The 22,633-nt window shown below is 38.7% G+C and overlaps 2 protein-coding genes across 3 annotated transcripts; both read right to left on the minus strand.

Annotated features, from left to right (window-relative positions):
• Positions 1-2,769: 2,769 nt before the first annotated feature.
• Positions 2,770-21,139, minus strand: LOC110298619 (olfactory receptor 51E2). 2 transcript variants are annotated; one of them, XM_021167967.1, is made up of 3 exons: positions 20,978-21,139; positions 8,108-8,240; positions 2,770-5,106 (listed from the first exon to the last, which is right to left on the minus strand). In XM_021167967.1, the coding sequence occupies exon 3, from the start codon at positions 5,053-5,055 to the stop codon at positions 4,093-4,095; it is 963 nt and encodes a 320-aa protein (XP_021023626.1). In that variant the 5' UTR covers positions 5,056-5,106; positions 8,108-8,240; positions 20,978-21,139; the 3' UTR covers positions 2,770-4,092. The 2 variants fall into 2 exon arrangements, with proteins under 2 accessions (XP_021023626.1, XP_029335712.1); XM_029479852.1 differs by lacking the exons at positions 8,108-8,240; positions 20,978-21,139 and adding an exon at positions 5,635-5,750 and having other exon boundaries at positions 3,982-5,106.
• LOC110298620 (olfactory receptor 51F2-like) lies at positions 14,672-15,616 on the minus strand. The gene has a single exon (XM_021167968.1). The coding sequence runs from the start codon at positions 15,614-15,616 to the stop codon at positions 14,672-14,674; it is 945 nt and encodes a 314-aa protein (XP_021023627.1).
• Positions 21,140-22,633: the final 1,494 nt, after the last annotated feature.

Consider the following 22,633-nt stretch of genomic DNA (forward strand, 5'->3'; position numbering starts at 1 on the left):
CAGAGTGTAGGAGATTAGATTGTGAAATGCCATGTTTGGGCAAAGAGCAGGTACAGGCACAGAGAAGGGGCTTGCCTCTCACGTAGGCCAGAGTGCAACCTCCACAGAGTGCCCTGAGATGATATTGTGGGCCCTCAGGAGTTCTGTAAGGCTTGCTAGTGATATTAATAGAATAACATTTTCAAAATCTGGCAGGAATTTAGAGATTATTTTACTCAATCACAATCTTTCACCAAAAAGACCATATGAACTAGGGAAGATCACCTATCTAGTGTCAGCTCAGAGCCTCTAGGTGTCAGGCAGGTTCTGGTTTAATGAGGAAGTGCCTGCTGCGCAAGAATGGGCCATTGTGTGTGAGAGCAGCTGAGCGGTGGAGGGGCCCTAGTCAGAAACTCACTCCTCTTACAGGAATGTATACTTACAAGTGTCAGAGTAGTAGACTTTATGTTAAATGCTAATACCACAACAGGAAAATAACAACAAGGGGATCAGGGTGGAAACTCTTGAAGATAGATACATTTGTTTTATTGACTTTGATTATGATGCTAATGTCTAGAGTGGGGACTGACATCAAGTTGTGTGCATTATTGTATTTCTTTGTGTTCTAATCATGCATAACTGAATTAGGTAAAGTAACCGTATCTTATATCATCAACAGCTATGCTCATCATCCCTGGAAAATATATGAGGGAAAGTAGCCTCATAGAGAGTGAGTTAACCCAGTAACCTCAGGTTCGATTGGCATCACATTCTGTTATTCTTTTTCCTTCCAGATGAGACATGGAATCTTAGAAACCCAATGAGCCTGTACTTGTGCCTGAATCCTCACTTAGGTCTGAATGGCAGGTGTTATTCCGTTCACATAATTCAGATGGAAAAACAGAGGTCTGAAAGGGGAAATGGCTCAACTAAAACAATTTGGGAAGAAGTCTTCTCTCAGGACCCTTTACCATATACATAGGTCAATCCGTGCCTGCCTCTTCAGTTCTCAGGTGCAGTGCAGGAAGTGTAGAAGAGGAGAGAACGACTTCAGAAGGATTTGACTTCAAGTCTGGAGCCCACCTTTCCCCCTCCCTCCCTGTGTGATTTGGGGAAGTTTATATAACTAATTTCTTATTTTCTACGTGGAAAAATAGTCTTCTTAATTGCTCTTAATTATGTAAGGTTATATCTAAATAGAGGGTTATAGCAAGTCCCCAATAAGTGCTACTTTTAAATGTAATATGAAAAAACCCCAACTCACAGGTTTCTCAAACTTTTACCTTCTTTCCTTAACTTAATCCACCTCTTCACCTGTAGGTATGGGAGATACGATACTTTCATTCGTTCCATTTTCTGTCTCAATCAGGTACTTCTTGGTACTTTTGTGCTTTAGGGCTTTCTCCAAAAGACACTGAAATAACCAGGGTCAGTCTTCAATGACATAGGTGTTTCATCTTAATTAAGCATCTTAATACATCCTTTGTCTAGGCAATTCCCCAAGGCATATTTTAAGGTAGAGTTTAGTACCCATTATCCATATTATTGACCTTGGCAATAACTATATGGAATATTTTACTTTCCTTGTCATTCATTTTGCTCTTTATTCTTGTTTTCTGGAATGACACCTGACTCTACTGCTCTTCAGGCCTTGTTTCGGATTGTTCACTGTATACCCAGGTGAAGATACCAATTTTTTCTTATGTAAGACACTGCCTCATGTTTACGTAATTCTCATATGCTTATAAATTTTGCTGAAGACCATAGGCTAAAGACTACCAGATTGTACCTATAGTCACACAAAGCTAGATTCACTAACTTGTGATAACTAAGGAGAACATATCAAAAGATTCAGTGTTTCAAAAGAAGAGATGCAATTGCATCTGTAATGTGTGGGTTCTTATCTGTTATTCATTTGATGGTTTTAAAAGCAGAGGTTGTTCAGAGGTCACATGCTTAGAATATGGGAGTCCATGCAGCTAAAGATCAGTGTGGTAACACATGGGCTGAAGAAACTGGTTTTACAAAATTTGAGCTAAGATTGATTGGGATGCCTATTAAAATTGGGCTGCTATAGCTAATTTCAGTATATTTACATATATACAGGTGTATATTACATATATGTTTATATATATACAGGTGTATGCTCATCTGAATGAGCAAGGCATGTCCACATTAAGGAGGACAGTCTGTCCTTTTTTTTTCAAAATCTGCTGATTTAAATGTTAATATCACAAAAACATAGCATCATAGATATATCTAGAAAAATGTATGTTCAAATATCTGGAGGCCATGTGCCATCCAAGTTTATCTAAAATGTTAATCATAACATGTCAAATGATTTTTCTCTCATTCACATGATTATTATTATGTTATCATGCCAAACAGAAAGATCTTGTCAAATTATTACACAATATTCACAGAAAGAACAACAAATTTTTCTTGGAGTTTTTTATTTCTGCTTTTGGTCTTGGAAATGAAGCCTGTTATAAAGCCATAGGTAGAAAAAAATGCCAAGAAAATGTGTAACTTACCTGGGGATGTTCAATGACTGAAGTATCCTGCAGTCCTTCCTGAGACTGCGTAGCAACCAGCCTTCATGAGAGCCCTAAAAGGCTGTAACATGGATCCGGTAGTGTAACTGTAGCACACTAGTGGAATTTTGGTGTTTCAGACCCAATATCATCTTTTTGGAGCTATTTTTATAAGCCTTAGTAATATATTTTTCTTTAACATATCCAAACCTCTTCTTACCACAATAATGTTATATATTCGACAATAAAATATTTTACAGCATTTTAAATGATTTTTTTATTGTGTCAGATACACACCAACATAAATGTCAACATTTTAAGCATTATGTGTACATTGAATATATTAACATTATTTTGTAGGTACCACTAAAAATCTAATCTTAGAATCTTTTCATCATCCACTCAATATGAAGGGAATATTCTACATCACATAAGTTCATTCAACATCTTTATAGTTGTACAACCCATATCCAGCAGGCCCTTTGCAGTGTTGGTAAAGAGGACTGGAGGATCACTCATATCTCCCAATGTTACTTTATGAACATAAAAACAGTGAAAATAATACTGAACATTTTAAGATAAATTACTATGTTGTTTGATACCTAAATCAAGACTCAGACAATATCATATGTTATATATTCAAGAGATTTGACAGCTACAGAACAGTACAAAGAAGACACAATCAAAGATATGAAAGAGACTAAAAAATTTAAGCCTCCTCTGTTCATCTGAGAGGAAGCAGCTACTCTATCATGAAGAACAGTTTGGTACCCGCCACCAAGACAGGGTTAATCACTTACCACAAACACAAGACATCCATGTTAGCACATGGCAGAGAGAAAACAGGATTTGTAATAGGCAGAGGAAATAGATGGCAGATGTTAAGCAGGAAGCAATAGAACATGGTAGTAAAGCAAATGCATTCAATTGTCAAATTTAATTTAAAATCTTGGCACAGCACATACAAGAAAGTTTCTTTGCTCATTAAAGCCTCTATCACATGTTGCGGTGGACAAAAGTGGTATCTTCCCTGGGAAAAGAACAAGAACACGGAAAGGTGGAAAAGCACTTATCGATTTGGAACATGTTAAGCATACATGATCCACATAAGCCTTCCTATTTAGAGCTCAGATATGTTCCTGGGTACTGAATAATAAAATTGAAATGAGCGAGGAAACCCTTGACTACCATACCGTCAGCTTCATGCTCCACATTTCAGAAGTTAAGCATTACAGCTAAACAATAGCTTTATAACAAAGGAAGTAGGAATAAAAATGTTAGTAACTTGAAAATATTTCATTCAAGTCACAAACCCGATAATTAGTTTAAATCACAAATCCAAGTTCTTTCATTTGGTATTATCAGTAAGTCTCATTTTACAGCAGAATCTTTAAAACACATAATATTCATCGAAATAGACACATTCACATTATATCCATGATGAAGATAAAACCATACTTCAGTTCACTATCCCATTCAGGGAAAAGCACTAATATGCTTTTGGGTGATTGGAATTAAGCAGGTGTGTTGAAGTTATTATATTAAGCCATGTAGGACAAGGGTGATAGGATGGTAAGGGTCACGTGTTTCCCCCAGCTTCAATGTCCTTGTCACAGCTGATCTTGAACATAGCCAGCACCCGTGTTCTGATCTGTTTGGTCTTAGCACCGTAGATGATGGGATTGATCACAGGAGGCAGCAGCAGGTAGACATCCCCCATTAGAACATGCACAATGGGATCCAGGCTGTTTCCAAAACGGTGCACCACTGACAGACCAATGAGTGGTACATAGAAAGCCAGGACCACACTAATGTGTGACACACAGGTCCCAAATGCCTTAGCTCGCTCGGACTTGGAAGGCAGTTGCAGAACCGTTCGTATGATCAGGAAGTAGGACAAGGAGATGAACATGACATCTACACCCATGACTAGCAGAATGGCAGTTAGACCGTAGACTACATTGGGCAATGTGTCTGTATAGGCCAACTTCATCACATCCTGGTGGACACAATAGGAGTGGGAGAGCACATTGGAGTGACAGAAAGCCAGTCGCTTGATCAGTAGTGGGAGTGGGAAAAAGAATAGGGATCCCCGGACCAGAGCCACCATGCCTATTTGGACTGTTACTGTATTGTTGAGGACAGCAGCGTGACGCAGTGGGTGGCAGATAGCTACGTACCGGTCAAAGGCCATGGCCAGCAGGATAGTAGATTCAATTGCTGAGAGAGTATGAATGAAAAACATCTGGGCAAGACAGGCATCAAAAGTAATCTCCCGGGAGTCAAACCAAAAGAGGGCGAGAATCTTGGGCATTGTGGACGTGGACAAAGCCAGATCAATAGCTGCCAGCATGCAGAGAAAAAGGTACATGGGCGCATGCAGGCTCCGCTCTGTCCTCACTATGAAGACCACAATGCAGTTTCCAAACAATGCTACAGCATACATGGAAAGCAGGGGGAAGCCAAACCAAAAGTGAGCTTCCTCCAGTCCTGGGATACCAATAAGCAGGAAGGTGGCATGGGTGAAGTTGCAGGAGCTCATCGCTGACACCAAGTGGGGCGGACTGGAAGAGGGAGAGGCCACACTGACAGCCTGTAAGGACAGGAGCAGAATCAGAGAGTCCCCTGGAACTTAGTGGTATCAGCACTCCCTCCCTTCTCACTCCTTCTCCGACCATATCCCAGCTCCTGCACAAGCTACAAGAGAAAATTACTTATCTCCAAATTGGGGCTTCCACCAGATTTTCTTAGATTCTCTTCTTGTCCCTATCTCCATTGTCTGGATACTAGGTGCTCCCTCTCTCATAAAAATCACTGTATTAACTTTCAGATAAAGATATCCTCCTTCCCCCTCTTGCCCACTTTGTTCTCCTCTGATGCCCCCATCCTTCACTGACACCATTTTTATTTCCATTTTTCTTCCTTCACATTTCTCCTTCCCCCTCTCTTTTTATTACTTATTAATTCAAATTTCAGAAACATTCACTTGCATCACCAGTTAAACACAATGCCATCTGTGAGATGCAGCTATGAGAATCATTCCTTCTGACCTGACATAGCTTGCCTAGGGTATGAGATGGGTAAGGGACAAATATGTCAGAGCCCTGTGATAAAGACTTACAAAGGAATTCATTGGCTGCAGGGGATGACGAAGACAGAGCAGCCATCTGGGAGAGATGATCTTTACATTTCTGTCTTGAAGCATGAACAGAATTAGGCGGACAGAAGAGGGAATAAGGATCTTCCAAGATAAGAGAGATTGGAAAACGGTTTTCTAATATTCAGGATTCTAGGTCCTTGGTTCTAAGTTTGCAAAGGGAGAGAGAGAAACACAATAGCAACTCAGAAAGCAAAATCAAGCAGCTCCCTCTATTCATGTTTTTGCAGAGGGTGGTGGTGACAAGATTCACCACCTCCAGCAGATCTTAGCTATCAGACATGTTTCCTGTGACAGCTTTGTGTTCCCGATCAACAGCCATCTTTATGCCTGGAAGTCACCGCCAAGGTTATTTCTTTTTTCCCAAATAGAATTCTCTCTCTCTCTCTCCCTCTCCCTTTCTCTCCCTCTCTCTCCCTCTCTCTCCCTTTCTCTCTCTCTCTCTCTCTCTCTCTCTCTCTCTCTCTCTCTGTGAGTGTGTGTGTAAACCCTGATTTGGGAAGAGGTATTACTGATTCTTTTACTATGATATTCTGAGAGTTTTTCTAGGAACCTGTGCCAATAAATCACCCATATGGAGGAGTTATTTCTTTTTATTTTGTATAGCATAATGTTGTTTTGTTTTAACCCCGTATCTGACCCAAACACCTGAGCTCTCACATCAAACCCTTTCCCTGCCCAGCTCCCTAATGTTCTGTTGTCAGAGCCGGTTAACATGAGGAGTGCCTGGTCTGGCTGTCAGCATTAGGAGCTTTGATGAGAAGAAGTGAAGATGCAGGTGTCTTTGTTGACAGTATCCAGGGATCCAGCTTAACTGGATTCTCTCTCCCAGGATTATACTCCTCTTCTAACCAAGGTCTTTAATAAAGCTTGTCCATGTCTTTTTCCTTAATGGAGAAAGTTTAGAGCACAATAAAATGAGAGATTTTAAAAACTAGAATGTCCCTATTTAGGATGAGCAAAGATGAACGGATTAAGGAGTCAGTGGTTATAGAATCCATACCACTGATCTTGATTTTTGCCACCCTTATAGCTTGTGTAGGTGAAATAGCTTCTTCTCAGTGACGGTGAATTTCAAAGCTTGCTACGTGCTGCTGTCTGAGACAACTGCGTTCTTCAGTGAGATGCAAGATAGCTTTTATCTAGAATCTTTGTGTCTGTCATAAACAACTCATGGGAAAGAATGCAAATGTCCCAACAAAAGACTCTATGTGCTATGGGAAAAAGCTAAGCAACTTTTTTTTGGAGAACACCCATGTTACATGGCCACTGAACCCTAGAGAAATGGGGACAACATGAGAAGAAGGCAGACTGGAGGGGTAATAAGAGGCAAAAGGTCACATTTCATACTCTCAAGGGCTTTTGTGTCACTGACATTGTCTCATCCACAGACTCAGACACTTTCCAGTCCACTGCTCTGCAGAGCACCTGTCCAGCCTTGCTGGTACTTAAAGCACAAAACTAGTTCCTGTTCTATTTTGTTATTTTAAAGGAGGTAAAACTACCTTTTTAAAAGGCTACATAACCTAAAAAATTGTACAAAACAATCATATAGGCAGTAGAATAGCAAGGTTGTAGCATATAATAGCAGTCTACCAATTCAGCATTTCCCTAACAATAATAATGAAGTACCAGAAATTGGTCTTCCAAAAACCTTTTTATTCACAATAGCATCAAAGATAATGCATTTAGCCAAAACCAGAAGAAAATGTATACATTGTGTTCTTCAAACCATTACTGAAAGAAATGAAACACAGTATTTACAAATGGGATGATGCACAGTGCTCAGGGATTAGAACACAAAACTGTGTTAAGATTACAGTTTTTCCCTGAGGTGATATTCAGATTTACTTTACGTGCTATTGAAGCTTCTTAAAGCTCTCTAAACATTAGTTTTTTAAAGTTAGCAAAGTAAAAGGATGATATTTTCATAGAAATGTGTTAGTGTACATTGTTCTTGTTCAGCTCCTTACCATGCTCTTGCTGGTCTCATTAACACCCTCAAATATTTTCTCCTTCTGCTTCATGTCATATAAACTGCATAACCCTTTTCTATCTTTCTTATTTTAAAATCTTTTTCATCTCCTCTGATGGTCCCCTTTCTACTTTCAACACCACACACACACACACACACACACACACACACACACACGCACACTCATACATCACATTTAGATTCTGCACATGAGAGCATTTGTCATTTTGAGTCTCATTTACTTTGCTTAATATAATGATCTCCAGTTCTACCCACTTTTCTGTAGATTGTATTATTCCATTCTTTATAGTTGAGCATAATTCTGTTACATACCACTGCCTTTCTAAAAATCATCAGCTAGGGCTCTGGGGCTCGTCTTAGAATGAAACTTGTGGGGTTTTCAGGGACCCTCAATGTGGCAGAATCTTTGTGCTGCCAGACTCTTGGTAAGGGAGCACTCACCTGGGAATGGAGCAGTTCTACTCAAGGAGAGCAGCAGGGTCTGGCTTTCCCTTGCTGGAATAGGTCTCTTTATAATGCTACTCAGTAGGCTCGGGGAACAAGCTGTTGGAACACCAGCGGATGCTCCAGGGATCTGGCAGACAAAGGAGTGAAATGCTCATGTCCACTTGTGTACTTCTGTCATCAGCTTCCCACTTTTCATGTCTAAGGAAGCAATCTCAAAGGACCAAGGTCCCTGCCACCATCCCCACAATGACCCATATGAGTCTCTTGATAACAAACACGTGTGTTCCCACTCCTCTGAGCTGATCTAATTTCCACAGTCAGCCACAAGGTTAGTGTTTCCTCATTACTTCATCTGGAGACTCAGCAGGCAAAGTGTATGAATAGTAATGATCATTGAACTCTTAGAGTTCACATCAGGCTTAAGACACACGTAGGTACACTAAAATGTAGCCCCATAACACATTGTAGGTTCGTTCCCATCTCCAAAGCTCTCTCCTACTTCTCTTTAAGTTTATGCACAGCCACAGATATGATAGAGTCACTTTTTATTATGCCTGTGACATGAGTAAAGATGGCTTTTTGGTCTATATCCTGCAGTGATAATATTAGATGGAGAATCTCATGCATTGTTTATTAATTCGCATTCAACAGGTGTTTACTAAGAACCTATAATTCAAAAGCGAAACAGAAAATTCCAAGGCTTATGAAGAATACTTTTTGATGAGATAGACAAAAACAAAATTAAATTAATATATTAACTAAATAGTATGCTAGATAGTCATAAGTAGAAAACAATGCAGAGCATAAGAAACATATTAATATAGGAATGAGGGAAATGAGGCTGCCTGGTGGAGAGAGAAGGGAAGTAATATCCATGAAAATATCTGGAGAGAATTGTTTCAGGAAGATGGATCAGAGAATGCAAATAAATTTCTCAAGGAACAAGTATGTTCAATGCTTAGGAGCAAGGCAGGTAGTGTACATGAATGGAGGGGAGAGGTTGGGATAAAGGAGGATTCTGTGAACTTTTCATGTAGAAACTTAGAGCATTAATTACTTCACATTCTTCTCTCAAACTGGGTGAGCTGAAGTTCTTTATATATAACTAGATATAATTCTATAGACTAGTCTCCACTACATGAGCTTGTTTTTATTGATCTATTATTATCTATTCTGGTCTTTCTCTCACTGTTCCTTTTCAGGGACTTCACACTTCAAACCTTTAAAATCTAGCTAAAGCACTATATTCTCCAAGAGTCAGTATTTGTAAGCTCTCTAATATTTCTTCTCTAGTGGCATGTACCCTCCTTCATACCTAGACACGTATGTCTTTATCTTTGGTTGATATTTATCTTGCCTTATGTCCTATTCTAAGTTTGCATCAAATATGTCTTATCTTGTTATTGTCATTCTAAAATCAGAAACATAATTATTGTCTTGTTAATTATGTATCAAGACAAATGATACATCTATATTTAAGAATGTGTTCATTCATTCACTTATTGCATAAAGGTATGTTCTCTTAATACTGGTTTGATTTAGACATCATATTGCACTTAGAGAATACAGAGATGAATATAATCAAGTCATACCCTAAGATGCTAAAGTAACGCTCTTGACATAAAAAGGAATAATAGCAAATATCAATGATTTTAATGAGGATTTGAATAGAAACATTAATCTAATAAGGGGTGGGTTCAAGAAAGAGGTTTTTAAAAATAATTTAAATAAATGAGCATGGGCATTTGTCTGTATGTCTGTGTGTCCTGTGTCTGCAGACTCCAGAAGAGGGCATTTGGTCCCCCTTGAACTTACAGATGGTTACAGATGGTTGTAAGCTGTCATGTGGGTGCTGGGCAGTAAACCCTAGTCCTTTGGAGAACATCCAGTGTTCTTACCTGTTAAACCATCTCTCCATGCCCAATCCCCAGAAGAGGATTTTTAATCAGAGATAAGTCATAGCAGAAGGAAAGGGAATTTTCTAAGTAGAATGGTGTTGCTGGAGCAATACAAAGAGAACAGAGAAAATGAGAAGGCCGATTGATGTGATTTACAGATAGGAGGAGAATGGGCAGATCATACTAAGGACCTCAGAACTGGGCATGTGTATTAAATTGCATTTCTAGAAGCTGTTGGAAGGATGCATTCCAGGAAGATAAGATTAGATGTGCTTATCAATGTGAACGTAAGTGATATATTTTTCCTTGTCTTCTGTAGTCAACTCTAACCTATCTTGTCTAATTTTCGTACTAAACATAATTCCCATGGGACTGTTATTACTCTGGTTTCTAGAGAACCAACTGGAAACTAGAGAACCAACTTAGTCAGAGCATGGCATTTCCTCTGAAAATTACCCATTCTCAGCATCAAGTTGCCCATTTATAATTATGAGAGCTCACAAGTTTCCAGGGTTTGGAACAGTAGGGTTCTCCACAAGTTAGTGTATAGATGTAAGTAGGGAAGAATATCTCTAGAAGTGTCATGAAAATCAGTTTCTGGCTTTTGATATTGAGATTCCTTCTTATTTCCATTAAAATGATTTTCATTAGGAGAGGGAAATAGAATAAATTGAAATGGCTGTAAGGGGAGGGTAGAATGGGAGCATCAAATGTGGAGGGGGAGGGAATAAGGGGTAAGGGAGGGAATATAGGAGAGATAGATAAAATTAAGGTACATTTGAAGGATAGTATAGCCACCTAATACAGTAGAATTTTCCTGAAACATGAGGGTGATCTAAATGAAATGACCAAATAATGGGGGGGGGGAGTCTCACCTGGCCATAATTAATAAAATAATAAAAAGAAAAATAATTCTTTAATGTTTTGATATTATAATATAATTACGTAATTTCTACCTTTTTTCTCTCTCCAATCCCTTCCATATATATATATATACAAACATATACATATATATATATATATATATGTATATATAAAACCTTCTTACTCTCTTTCAAATTTATGACCTACTTTTCATTAATTGTTACAATATGCATATGTATATGGTGTATAGGTATAGGTATAAGTATAGGTATAGGATTATCTAAATATGCACAGACATATGCATATGTGCATTTATAAGTGTATGATGTATAGGAATAGGTATATGATGTATATTTATATTTGTATGTGTATATAATGTATATTCCTAAATGCATGAGTCCAACCAGCTCAGTCTATACTTTGTTACTTGCTATGAATGTTTTCAGGGCTGACCATTTGGTATTGGTTAACTAACAGGAGTGCTCTTCTCCAGTTTTAATACTGAGTACTGTCATCTTTTGCTCTCAGCTCAAGTCACTCCTACTCTGCCTCATTCCTTTCCAAGTTCCACACCTTATGCAGTGAAGCAGGCAAATCTAACATGGAAACCCACATTCTTTGATCTCTCCATCTTTCCTTCTTGCAAAATATCTTTATGCAGATATTTTGGACTTTTATTGTTGCTTCATTATGAGCTATTACTGTATGAAGAGCATGATCCCTGAGGTTTAGAGAACAAAAGGGATGGAAATAAACAGAAATTGGTGGTTTTTTCCAAAATATAAATTATCCACACTAATGGCTCCATAACTAATTCTTTGCTTTTAACTCATCTTTATCAAGGAATATACAAGGGAAGTTTTATGTTGGAAAGGAGAGAGAGATACAAGGCTGCACTAAGCCAAATGATCAGAGGGCATCTTGCACAGCATCCTTCAAAAAGAGAAGCTTCATGAATAAATGTCTTGGAAACTATGAGAAGGTTGCTGTGTTCTTATGTGCCATCTAAATTCTTATACATCTTCAAAGATCTTATTTATTTATTTGTATATTAGTTCAACTGAGGTTGAAAGAAAGTATGGAGCTAGGTATGGTGGTGCACACACATGTAATCGCAGCTACTTATAAGGTTGAGGTAGTTCAGTGTTACCATGGGGAATTTGTGATACTACTTCAAAACCAAATCAAACCAAAGGCATCAATCAATAAGAAAGGAGATATAAAGAAACAGGGAGCCAGACACTATTAATACAAGTATAAAAACAAGACAATAGTGGATGAGATTCAGCTTTTGGTCTTGAGAAGTGAATACAGAACCCCTTGTGGAAAACACTGTTGAAACAGAATCTGAAGGAGATCATCATGAGAAATGAGTGCAAAGTGATGCTGTTGCATCCAGGTTGGGTTACAGGCAAATTGATGGGGTCGGGGATCCTCTAAATAAACCTCCTGTCTTCTAAGTGGGAGGGTGATGATAGTGAATGCTACCATAGGTGGCATTCACTGTTATCAGCTTGTACAAAAGCTTGAAGTGACAGAGAATGCTTGGGATAGAAGAAATGTAAGGTTCTCATTGGGCTTGGAGCACTATGCAGAAGATAAAGAATTCTTAAGAGGATTCTTAAATGGAGGGGCTGGTGAGATGGCTCAGAGGTTAAGAGCACTGGCAGCTCTTCCAGAGGTCATGAGTTCAATTACCAGCAACCACATGGTGGCTCACGACCATCTAGGGGGATATGATGCCCTCTTCAGGCAGGGAGATATATGCAGCAGAGCACTCATAACATTATATAGCTGTCTCCTGAGAGGCTCTGCCAGTGCCTGGCAAATACAGAAGTGGATGCTCACAATCATCCATTGGACAGAGCACAAGGTCCCAATGAAGGAGCTAGAGAAAGTACTCAAGGAGCTGAAGGGGTTTGCAGCCCCCAGGAGGAACATCAATATGGATTAACGAGTACCCCCAGAGCTCCTTGGAACTAAACCATCAATCAAAGAAAACACGTGGTCCTGTGAAGGCTCTATGTATGAGTATAGGGGAATGCCAGGACCAGGAATGGGAGTGGGTGGGTTAGGGAGCGGGGGGGGGGGGAATAGGGGATTTTCGGAGGGGAAACTAGGAAAGGGGATAACATTTGAAATGTAAATAAAGAAAATATCTAATTTTAAAAAAGAGGTAAGTGGAGGCAGAACACAAATTCCTTATCCTCAAAAAATCTTATCCTGGGATGGGAAAACAAAAACAAAACAACACCCCCTGCCTCCCATATATAATAGGTTAGGTTTTGAAAGTGCTAGGAATTGAATACAAAGCAGGTAAGGATGGGGGTAGATACTGTCAGAAACTGAGGGAGCAATATTATTGTTATGATTATTATTCTTATAATATTACGAGTCCTGCAGTAAGGTACACTTGAATAATAACCTACATGAAGACAGGGTGTAAGCTAATCAGTAGATCTCTGGGAGAAAAACATCACAGACAGAAAAGTGTTGAGTGTGAAATGAAATGCTGTGTAGTGTGCCTGATGATAAAGCAGATATTAGGAGGCTAATGTAAATTTACTAGGGAGATTCAAAGGACATTGGGAAAGAGAATTGCAATAGTCGGGGAGACTCTGAGCATATAAAGGACCTTACATGCTACTACAGTCACTGAAGTTTTCCTCTTGGGCACACAGGAACCAATAAAAGTGTGTTTACAGGAAGTGATACGATCTGCCACAGGTACTAGAATAATTACTCTATACATGAAAGAAGACTCTCCAGAAAGCTATTCACAGATGACTTTGGGTTCAAGGTGATAGCTCGCATCCTGATGGTAACAGTGGAAGCAATGTAAGTGGTTGGATTCTGGATTTGTTGATTAACAGTTAGATGTAGAACAGGAGTAAAAGCAAGGCATAAGAGGTACTACAAGTATTTCATCTCAGAAATTGGGAAACAGATTTTCTAGTTATGGAAGCCTGTAGATAAACACATATTTTCATTATTGGGCAATTAAGATTATCTAAGATGATTGAGACACCTGGATATAAATATTGATACATATTGGATGATTGTTGATTATAAATGCTAATTTGTGTTTGTTCAGTATTGGTGGTATTTAATGTCATAATACAATATGAAATGATCAGAAAAAGAAGCATGAAAGGAAGAAGAGTCTCAAGGACAAAGCTCTGGTATATTTCAACACATGGAAATCAAGATGAGCAATAATTAAGAGAAAGGATGATGCTACCTCCGTCCTGAAGCTGTAGGTTGTAAAAACCCCAGTGCTGGGAGTAGGATACCTCTTTTATAGTTGTTGGTAAATGATGTCCCAGAGGCCTCAAAATGATGCAGGCTACTGTCACTGCTCTCAGATGACCACCAAAACTTGATGGCAAGACCCTATTTCTGAAGATACCACATACTTTGGAGAAATAAAGCTGGAGCTGACCTGGAAGCTCCTCCTGCTGGGTGGTTTTCATAGGGCCAGAAGGTGCCATCCAGGCTGCTAGGGAACAGAAGTCACTGATCACCTTACCTAGCTGTGAGTACCACAAGCTGCAATAATGATAGAACTGGCAAAATAGATTCATGGGTGAAATCATGGTAAAATGTTTTGATGTGCTTTATGGTGTGGAGGAAGAGGAACTCTAGACATAACGCTATATATTGCTTCTCACTTATATATCAGTGTCTCCTCATCTGTGAAGTAAAGGGGCTAAAGTAACTGACATTCAAGATGTAGTCTAGCCTTAATTGACAACATGGCCTGAAGCAGGCTGTCTAGCTCTAGGCTTTTATGATTCTATATTTCTTTATATTGGAGAACTTTTATCACAGCTTTACGTATCTGTTTGGTCTTCACACTGTAGATGATGGGGTTCATGACAGGAGGGATCAGCAGGTAGGTATTAGCAATCATGGTATGTACATAGGGTGGAGCTCGTTTCCCAAATCTGTGGACAAAGGACAAACTGATCAATGGAATATAGAATATAGCTACAGCCCCGATATGGGAGATACACGTGCTGAAGGCTTTTTTCCTCTCTTCTGGGGCAGCAATGCTGAGGACAGTTCTGATGATCAGGATGTAGGAAAGGAGAATAAGGACCGAGTCCACACCAACAGTAGAGATCATGGCAGTCAATCCAACTGCATTGTTGATCCTGGTGTCTGTGCATGAGAGCTTCATGACATCGGGGTGGAAACAGTAGGAGTGGTGGAGCACACGGCTGCTGCAGAAGGTTAGTCTCTTAAGAAGTGCGACCATAGGTGTCAACATTACAGTCCCTCTGATGACAATTGTCACCCCAATTTGAGCTATTCTGGAATCAGTTAAAATAGTGGCATACCGAAGAGGGTTGGAGATGGCCACATAACGATCATAAGCCATAGCCAGCAGCACTGAGGATTCCATGACAGTGAAGAGTTTAATGAAGAACATCTGTGACAAGCAGGCATTGAAGCTGATCTCTCTGGCGTTGAACCAGAATATCCCCAGCATGGTGGCCAGAGTGGAGATGGAGAGCCCGAGGTCAGTGGTGGACAGCATGGAGAGGAAGTAATACATGGGCTCGTGGAGGCTGGGCTGGGTGATAATGACAAAGAGAATCAGGCTGTTCCCTGACAGGGCAGTTGCATAGAGAAAGCAGAAGGGAATGGAGATCCAGGTGTGGAAAGCTTCCAGCCCAGGCACACCAGTGAGTAGGAAAATGATGGAAGAAGCTGTGGTGTTCTGGAAGGTTGGCATGCTAGATTAAAATTACAGAACAGAGCTAAAACAAAAAAAGCTGCATTTCTTTTGTGTATACTACTTATAAATAATCGTATCCAACATACATTTGACCAAAGATGAGCATCTATACAACATATAAAAATAGAAACGATACCTTTAAATTGGTAAAAAAAAAATGTATGATTTCAACTATTGCAACTGTATTTTTTATTCTTGAAAGAACTGTCTCAGCCCACAGCTCTTCGCCTCTGAGGCTTTTTGCTCCTAGCTGCCTATGTCTGTGTGATCTGGCCTTTCACTCTTCCAGCTGTGGATGACACAGGAACACTTGTGGAACACTAGTATACACTTGATAAAACATGTTACCATATTCAACCATTTTTGCTTTACATTTTTGAATGACTAGTTCTTCACAACAGACTCTCTGTATGTTTTTTGTGGAAACATACTGCCTGGGACAAATAATGAAATGTTTCTTTCTTGTTTTGCAGAGGAAAATAGATCTTCATTGAAAAAGATCACATTTCCCACTGAGTAGAAAATTTAGACTAGGCAGATAGGTATGTGTGAATTTGAAATGGAGGTTTGGGAATAAACAGATTAAGGCTGTGTTTTGAGAGGGCTTAATGAGAAGTGGTCAGTGTGGGGTAGGTCCTTTGGTGGAAAAGAAAGGCACTAAATGACAGACAGCAAGCGTAGGATGTGAGGGGGCACAGAGGGCTACCTAAATTATTCCAGAACACACACACTCACACACACACACTCACATGAACCCTAGGGAACCTTATTAAACATAAATTAGGAAAATAATTAAAATTATTGCACTATTAGAGGAAAAAGGTAAAAGTTATTTGTTGAGCATAGTTTGGGACTCTAATGTTTTCAGTCATGAGTGTCCTCAGGAGAATAATCACATTAATGTTAGAAATGTATGATCATCAAAATGAAAAGAATTAAGCATTGACATTGGTGTATTATATACTTCTAAACAGGTGCAAGAGGATATTCTAACTGCTGTAACTATCCTCTAATGATAACAAATTGAGGTGTTAGGTACACTAATTAACTTGATTTGATCATTCCAGAAGATATATGTTTAGGGAAACATCACATTGTATTTTATAAATATATACAATTATAATTTGTGATTTAAAAGCAGTGGGGTGGGAGAGCATGCTTAGCAGTTAAGAGTGCTGATTGCTCTTCGAGAGGTCCTGATTTAAATTCCCAGCAACCACATGGTGGCTCACAACCATTTGTTACAGGATCTGATGCCCTCTTCTGGTATGTATAAAGACAGCGACACTGTACTCATAAAAACAAATTAATCTTTAAAAAAAAAAAGAAAAAAAAAAGAAAGAAAGAAAGGAAAAAGAAAGAAAGAAAGGAAAAGCATTGAATATTTTCCATGCGTTGTCTACATTGAGAAGAACGCTAACACTTTTCAAATGCCATAAGAAAGACCATTAAGCAGCAATTATCTTGCAATGTATCCTCTCCAGATCTTGCCTCTCAGTCTCAGGGATATTTCTCAAGGAACAGTCATTTGCATGCTTCCATATTAGAAACTAAAGGATAACGCAAAATCTTCCCTTGAAGTGTTCATAATCAAGAAAGAGTCAAATATCAGTGGGGCTTTGGAATAACTCCAAAGTGTAGTTACATACCAGTGAACAATATTGGCTATGGAATGCAGTGTCACCACATATGTCTGGTAATTCTGGCCACTGTCTTTTATTTCACCTATAATGCTTAAGTTGATTTTTGTCGATTAATGCTTTTGTCATTAAATTCTGAAAAGTTTTACAGAAGATGACTTTAGAAAGTCAAACTACTGAGTGAATAATTTCTCTTTTATCCTGATTTCTTAGTAACTCATTTAGCAATAATTTAATTTATTCATGCCAAGTTTTCTTTCCTCTTGATAATTTCTTCCTTTTCTTTCCTGATGAAAGAAGATAAACAAAGCAAAATGTACAGTATAGTTTAATCTGATCCATATTGGATCTGGCAGCAGAGAACTCAAGTTGCCTGCTTTGTCTCTGTCTCATCTAGGCTGTTTGTCACTCTTGGACAAGAATTTTTTTTAATAATTTCTCTTCATAGATGCTAGACCAAGAGAGGACTTGCCATCCCTTTTCACAGCCAGGAATATTTTATAAGCTGTTGACCACCTATCATAAACATTTAGGTCAGTCAATAGTAGATGTATATATTGGGTGCTCACAGAGTTTTGTAAGTTACTAAGACATGAAGCAAGTCTGAGATGATTTTGTACCTGAGGTAGCCAAAGAAGTTGTCATAGACCACATACCCCACACTTGTAAGAACCAAAACATCTTCTGTAATACGAGCCCAGTGACTCTTATCAACAACAAAAATTGACCAGTTTTGAATATGAATGGCACATTAGATACTGTATAGGTACAGCAAGAACCTCAGGGTCATAGATGAAGAAATGGGCTGGCTACTAATTGTGGAGTGCACTAAGGTAGGGAATATCTAAGAGATAGGATATAGAAAGTACAGGACCAAGTATCAGTGTTGTGTGTATGTGAATGGGTCTGGGTTGAGTGTTGAGAGAAATTAATTTTAGGAAATAGCAACAAAGGAGACGAGTTGTAACTAACTTTTGGTGGTTAGGTATGAGTCTATAGGAGTGAAAACAGGATAAGTGTGCTCTGGACATAGATAATGTGAGAGGGGACAGTAGTAACAGATAACTATAAGAAAAACCAAGCAAAATGGGTCCTTAACATGAGTGTCCTTTAGGTGAGGGAGAAGTGAGTGATTGAAAACATAAGAATCTTGAATTTCTTGGAAAGGATAATGTAGATTTTGCATTGCAAAGCATCAAGACCCAGGCATTGCCAAATATTTTATGAGTAAGTAAACAAGCCATTGTCCATCTCTTCTAATTTAGTTCCAACAGCATTCCTTTCTTTCTTTAGCATTTTGCTGGGCCCCATTGGGTCCTATTTACAAGTTCTATCCCAACTCAATAATGAATGCTTTCTCCACTTTAGTGTAGAGACTTTCAACATACTCATCTCAACTGGGACCCATCACTATCTGTCGTTCCTAACCACAGTGCTTAGATAACAGAGGGACCAGTCAAAAATACCATCCCTTCTTCGGTTTTCCTTTTGCATAGTTTACAGAGAGCAAGGAAGAACTTGAAGAACAATCTGCTTTTGTTTATTTTTCCTTCACCCTTGGTAACAAGCCGGATACTTCCCCACTGAGAACTCTCAGAAAATCTTTCAACTCAGTGACTAATGTATTTCTAAGTATTCTGTGTAAATTCCAGATATGTTTTTCTCCCACTTACCTATTCCTTGATCCTTTCTTTTTCAATTGCTTCAGTGATGACTCCTCTGATAGATTAGCCCTTTCCACTATTTATTAGCAAATACTATTCTCTGCCTTCTAAATTGTGGCATTGGAGAAAATTTGGCTTTATTTATTCCTTCCTGCAGTCCATAGCCTCTCCTAGAGATAACCTCATTATGACCATGGCTTTAAATAACCCCCGTCCACCTGATGCATGCAGCTAGCATCTCCTAATTCTGTATTGCAAAAGTTATCAGAAAGGTGAAGGGTTAGACATGAAGGCAGCAGTGAAATGTGGACCAGGCTGATGTGCTCAAATCTGCAGTTTAGAGCCACAGTTTGGAGAATAAATAAAAGCTCTTTGCTTCCAGTCGTAATAAAAAGCAAACAAAACAGCTGGTTTTGAGAGACATAGTCTCAGTCCTCAGACACTACAACCTCCAGATGAGCCCAGCAGACTCATTTCCTTCTCCACTCCCCGTTTCTTTCAGTTATCTGCCAATGGAATTAAGGTCTAATAATCATCTAATTAAAATTACTCATTTCCCCTCTCTCATCCCCATCTTAGATCAGTCTTGCCAGTAAAATATTTATATGTTAATTTTGCTATTTATTCTAGTTCTCAAATGTCCAAGATGCCAGTTGGTACTTGACATTATAGTTTATCACATCTTTTTGTTACATTAAAAAATTGCATAAAAAATATCAGGGAATAGTACACCACATTTTCTAGAAATTATTCTGCATCTTTTTTTTTCCTTTCACCAAGTCAAGATTTTACAATGGAGCCCAGGCTGTCCTGTAGTCACAATCCTGTTGCCTTGGCCTCCTAAGTGGTGAGATTATAAGTATTCTTCATCATTTCTGTCTCTTTCAAACCATTCTTCAGTGTGCCGGCACTCTTAGACCTGTCAGACTCATTTTCTTCAAGTCATAGACAACTTCATTCTTTCTCTTGTGAACTCTCCTACTTAGATAATGTGCTTTTTTTCCACATTAATTCTGAAAGCTGTAGCCTGTGTCTGCCTTTCCTTTAGTTGATGATTTAGACCAATGCCGTATCATCAGTGTGTTCCAAGCTGCTGCTGCTGGTCTATAGTGTGTATCAGACAGACAAGGGTTGGATCTGTATTCAGACAATCCTTTGGAAGCCTTGTCAGCAATAAAAATTGTTCATACTGTTAAAACACGTTTGTCAGATCATCAGGCGTTATTGTGCTAGTCTTAAGATCCCATTATAACAACATATAGCAGGCATTAATAAATTTACTTTGAAGTTACTTTTTTAGTGAAAAAAAATCATAACCAAATGTGAGAGATGTTATGAAACATACTCAGCATCACAGATAGCTGGTGAGAACCACAGCCAGTATTCTGAACGCAGTTTTCCTTAATTACAACGTTTATACTCTTAAACATGCCTTATTTCACTGAAACCTATAAGCTATGTAAACTTCTTTTAGTATAGTTTACTCATCTATAGGGCTAGATATAAACTGCCTAATAGAGCACTGGCATGCAAAAAATGTTCACAACAGGTAATTTCACTTTTTACTTTTATTTTTAAATTAAATTTATATTGATTTAGATTTTTGAAACAGAGTCTCATCTTTCACAGGTTGACTTTGAGCCTAGTATGTGGCCAAGGGTCACCCTGGCTACCAATCTTCCTACCTTCATCACCCAAGTGCTGGTCTTTGCAGGCATGTATCACTATGATGAGCTGCAAGCTTTTATCTTTTGTGTGAGTCGTTGGATTTAGAAATGAGGTTAACTTATGACAAATGTATCCACATACCAATTAAGGCATTTGACTAAAGACAGGTTATCTGACCCCCGCCCCAACCCTCCAGCAGGCAGAGCAAAGTGGTCATTCTCTGTAGACTTCCTGGAAATCCATAATTCAAAAGTTTTCCATCCTCTTCAGTTCTCGATTACATTAGCTTATCTAATTCTGCACACCACAATGTAATCCTCCCCCAGTGCTAAGACAGTATGGCTCACCCAGAGGCAGGGGCTTGCACTGAACAAAGTTTTACTTACAGAGCCCATCCAGCAGCAACGATCCCCTCAATCTAACTCAGAAGGTGGAGGAAGCTTCAGATTCCAGAGGAGGGTCCAGCTTATTATGAGATTTATTCAGCTTGTTTGGAGATAAGCACAGAGTTGAGGGACCAGTTCCCAGCGGCAGTGCTAATTCACTGTGCCTCTAGGGTGTGGGCACTCCCAGAGGACTTCACTTGCCTGATACAAGCTTTTTATATCTCTTCCAGAATGTGATTATGCCTACATGTTTTATGAGCTGATGTAAAGTTTTGTCCTTGTGCTATTTCATTCGAAATTTTTTTTAGTAACAGCTTTACTGAGATACAGTACACATACTATAAAATTGATTCATTTACAGTGTATAACTCAATAGTTTTTAAGAAAAATCACAGAATTATGCAGGAACTATCACCACAATCCAATATAGGGAAATTTCACCACCTCAAAAATGCCATAACCATTAGCAGGCCATTTGAGGTGAATTTAAAAATGAAATATCATATGCTTAAAACATCTCCTGCTATGATAATAAGTTACTTCACTTCATAATGTTTTAACCTCCTAGTCTGGCATTATTCATAGTAACACTGGATCATTAAGCAACTACCTCTTAAGATTAGGAAATAACTTGTACAGTCATCTATGTATATAGATTTCATAATGATGCCCTATGTTCTAGCTATTCTGTAAGTGCTAGGGATTAATAAAAAAGAACACAACATAAGTCCACTGCCTAGACTTTTAGAAGAGAGACAGGCTAACATTCACATGCTAATAAAAAACAAAGTTATCTTAGAAGCAGGTGTTTTGTAAACACGGTGGTAAAACATCTCAGTCCATAATTTAGGTACACAGAAAATAATACCTTTTTCTTTATCTTTTTCCATAATTTTATCTGCTTTCTATTTTGGTATCTGAAGAGGCAAGGTGGGGGAGTAACTCAGATGATTTTGGGAGCATATGTACTGTGTTCAAATTATGGTACTATTATGTTGAGGAATCAGGGGAGGTAGGAGTTGTCTTTGGCTTGTGATGCTATCTAAGGTGAGGTGACTATTTCCCCTCCCCCCCTCAGTCTTTACTAAGCATTATTCGCAGATTGGTTATATACATGGCTTCTTTAGTTGTTCCTGCAGTCCTACCAATCCAAGGTCATGTTTGGATTTATAGATCTTTAAGTCATTCTTGATTTCCCTCTCTTACATCCTGCATCCATTACATTGTCACATTCTATCAAGAGTTGCAAACGTCGGTAGAATCTGGCTGTTGTGCATCATCTCCACAAGTGCCACCGCTACCAAATCTTATTTTGTTGTCACTAGCATAATGTCAGCAGCCTTTTCACCCTTTTTGATTTGCCTTCCCCCAATATTTTCACCACCAAAATGGATTGTCCTGAGATACTTTATTTTTCTAAGGCTATAAAAACAACAATAATAAACTGTACTATTTCACTGGGCATTATATGAGCCAAGGGTTTGTGGATAGAATAATGTCCCCCAAGATGTCCATATCTTAATGCTTAGAGTCTGAATTGATATTTTACACATCAAAGGGAGCTTTGCATATGTTATGAAAGTTAAAAAGCTTTTAGATGAAGTTGTTTGTGTTGACTCAGTATATTCACATGCATCCTTATAAATGAACTGAAGA

Source organism: Mus caroli, chromosome 7 (assembly GCF_900094665.2).
Source record: "Mus caroli chromosome 7, CAROLI_EIJ_v1.1, whole genome shotgun sequence".
NCBI classification, from domain to species: domain Eukaryota; kingdom Metazoa; phylum Chordata; class Mammalia; order Rodentia; family Muridae; genus Mus; species Mus caroli.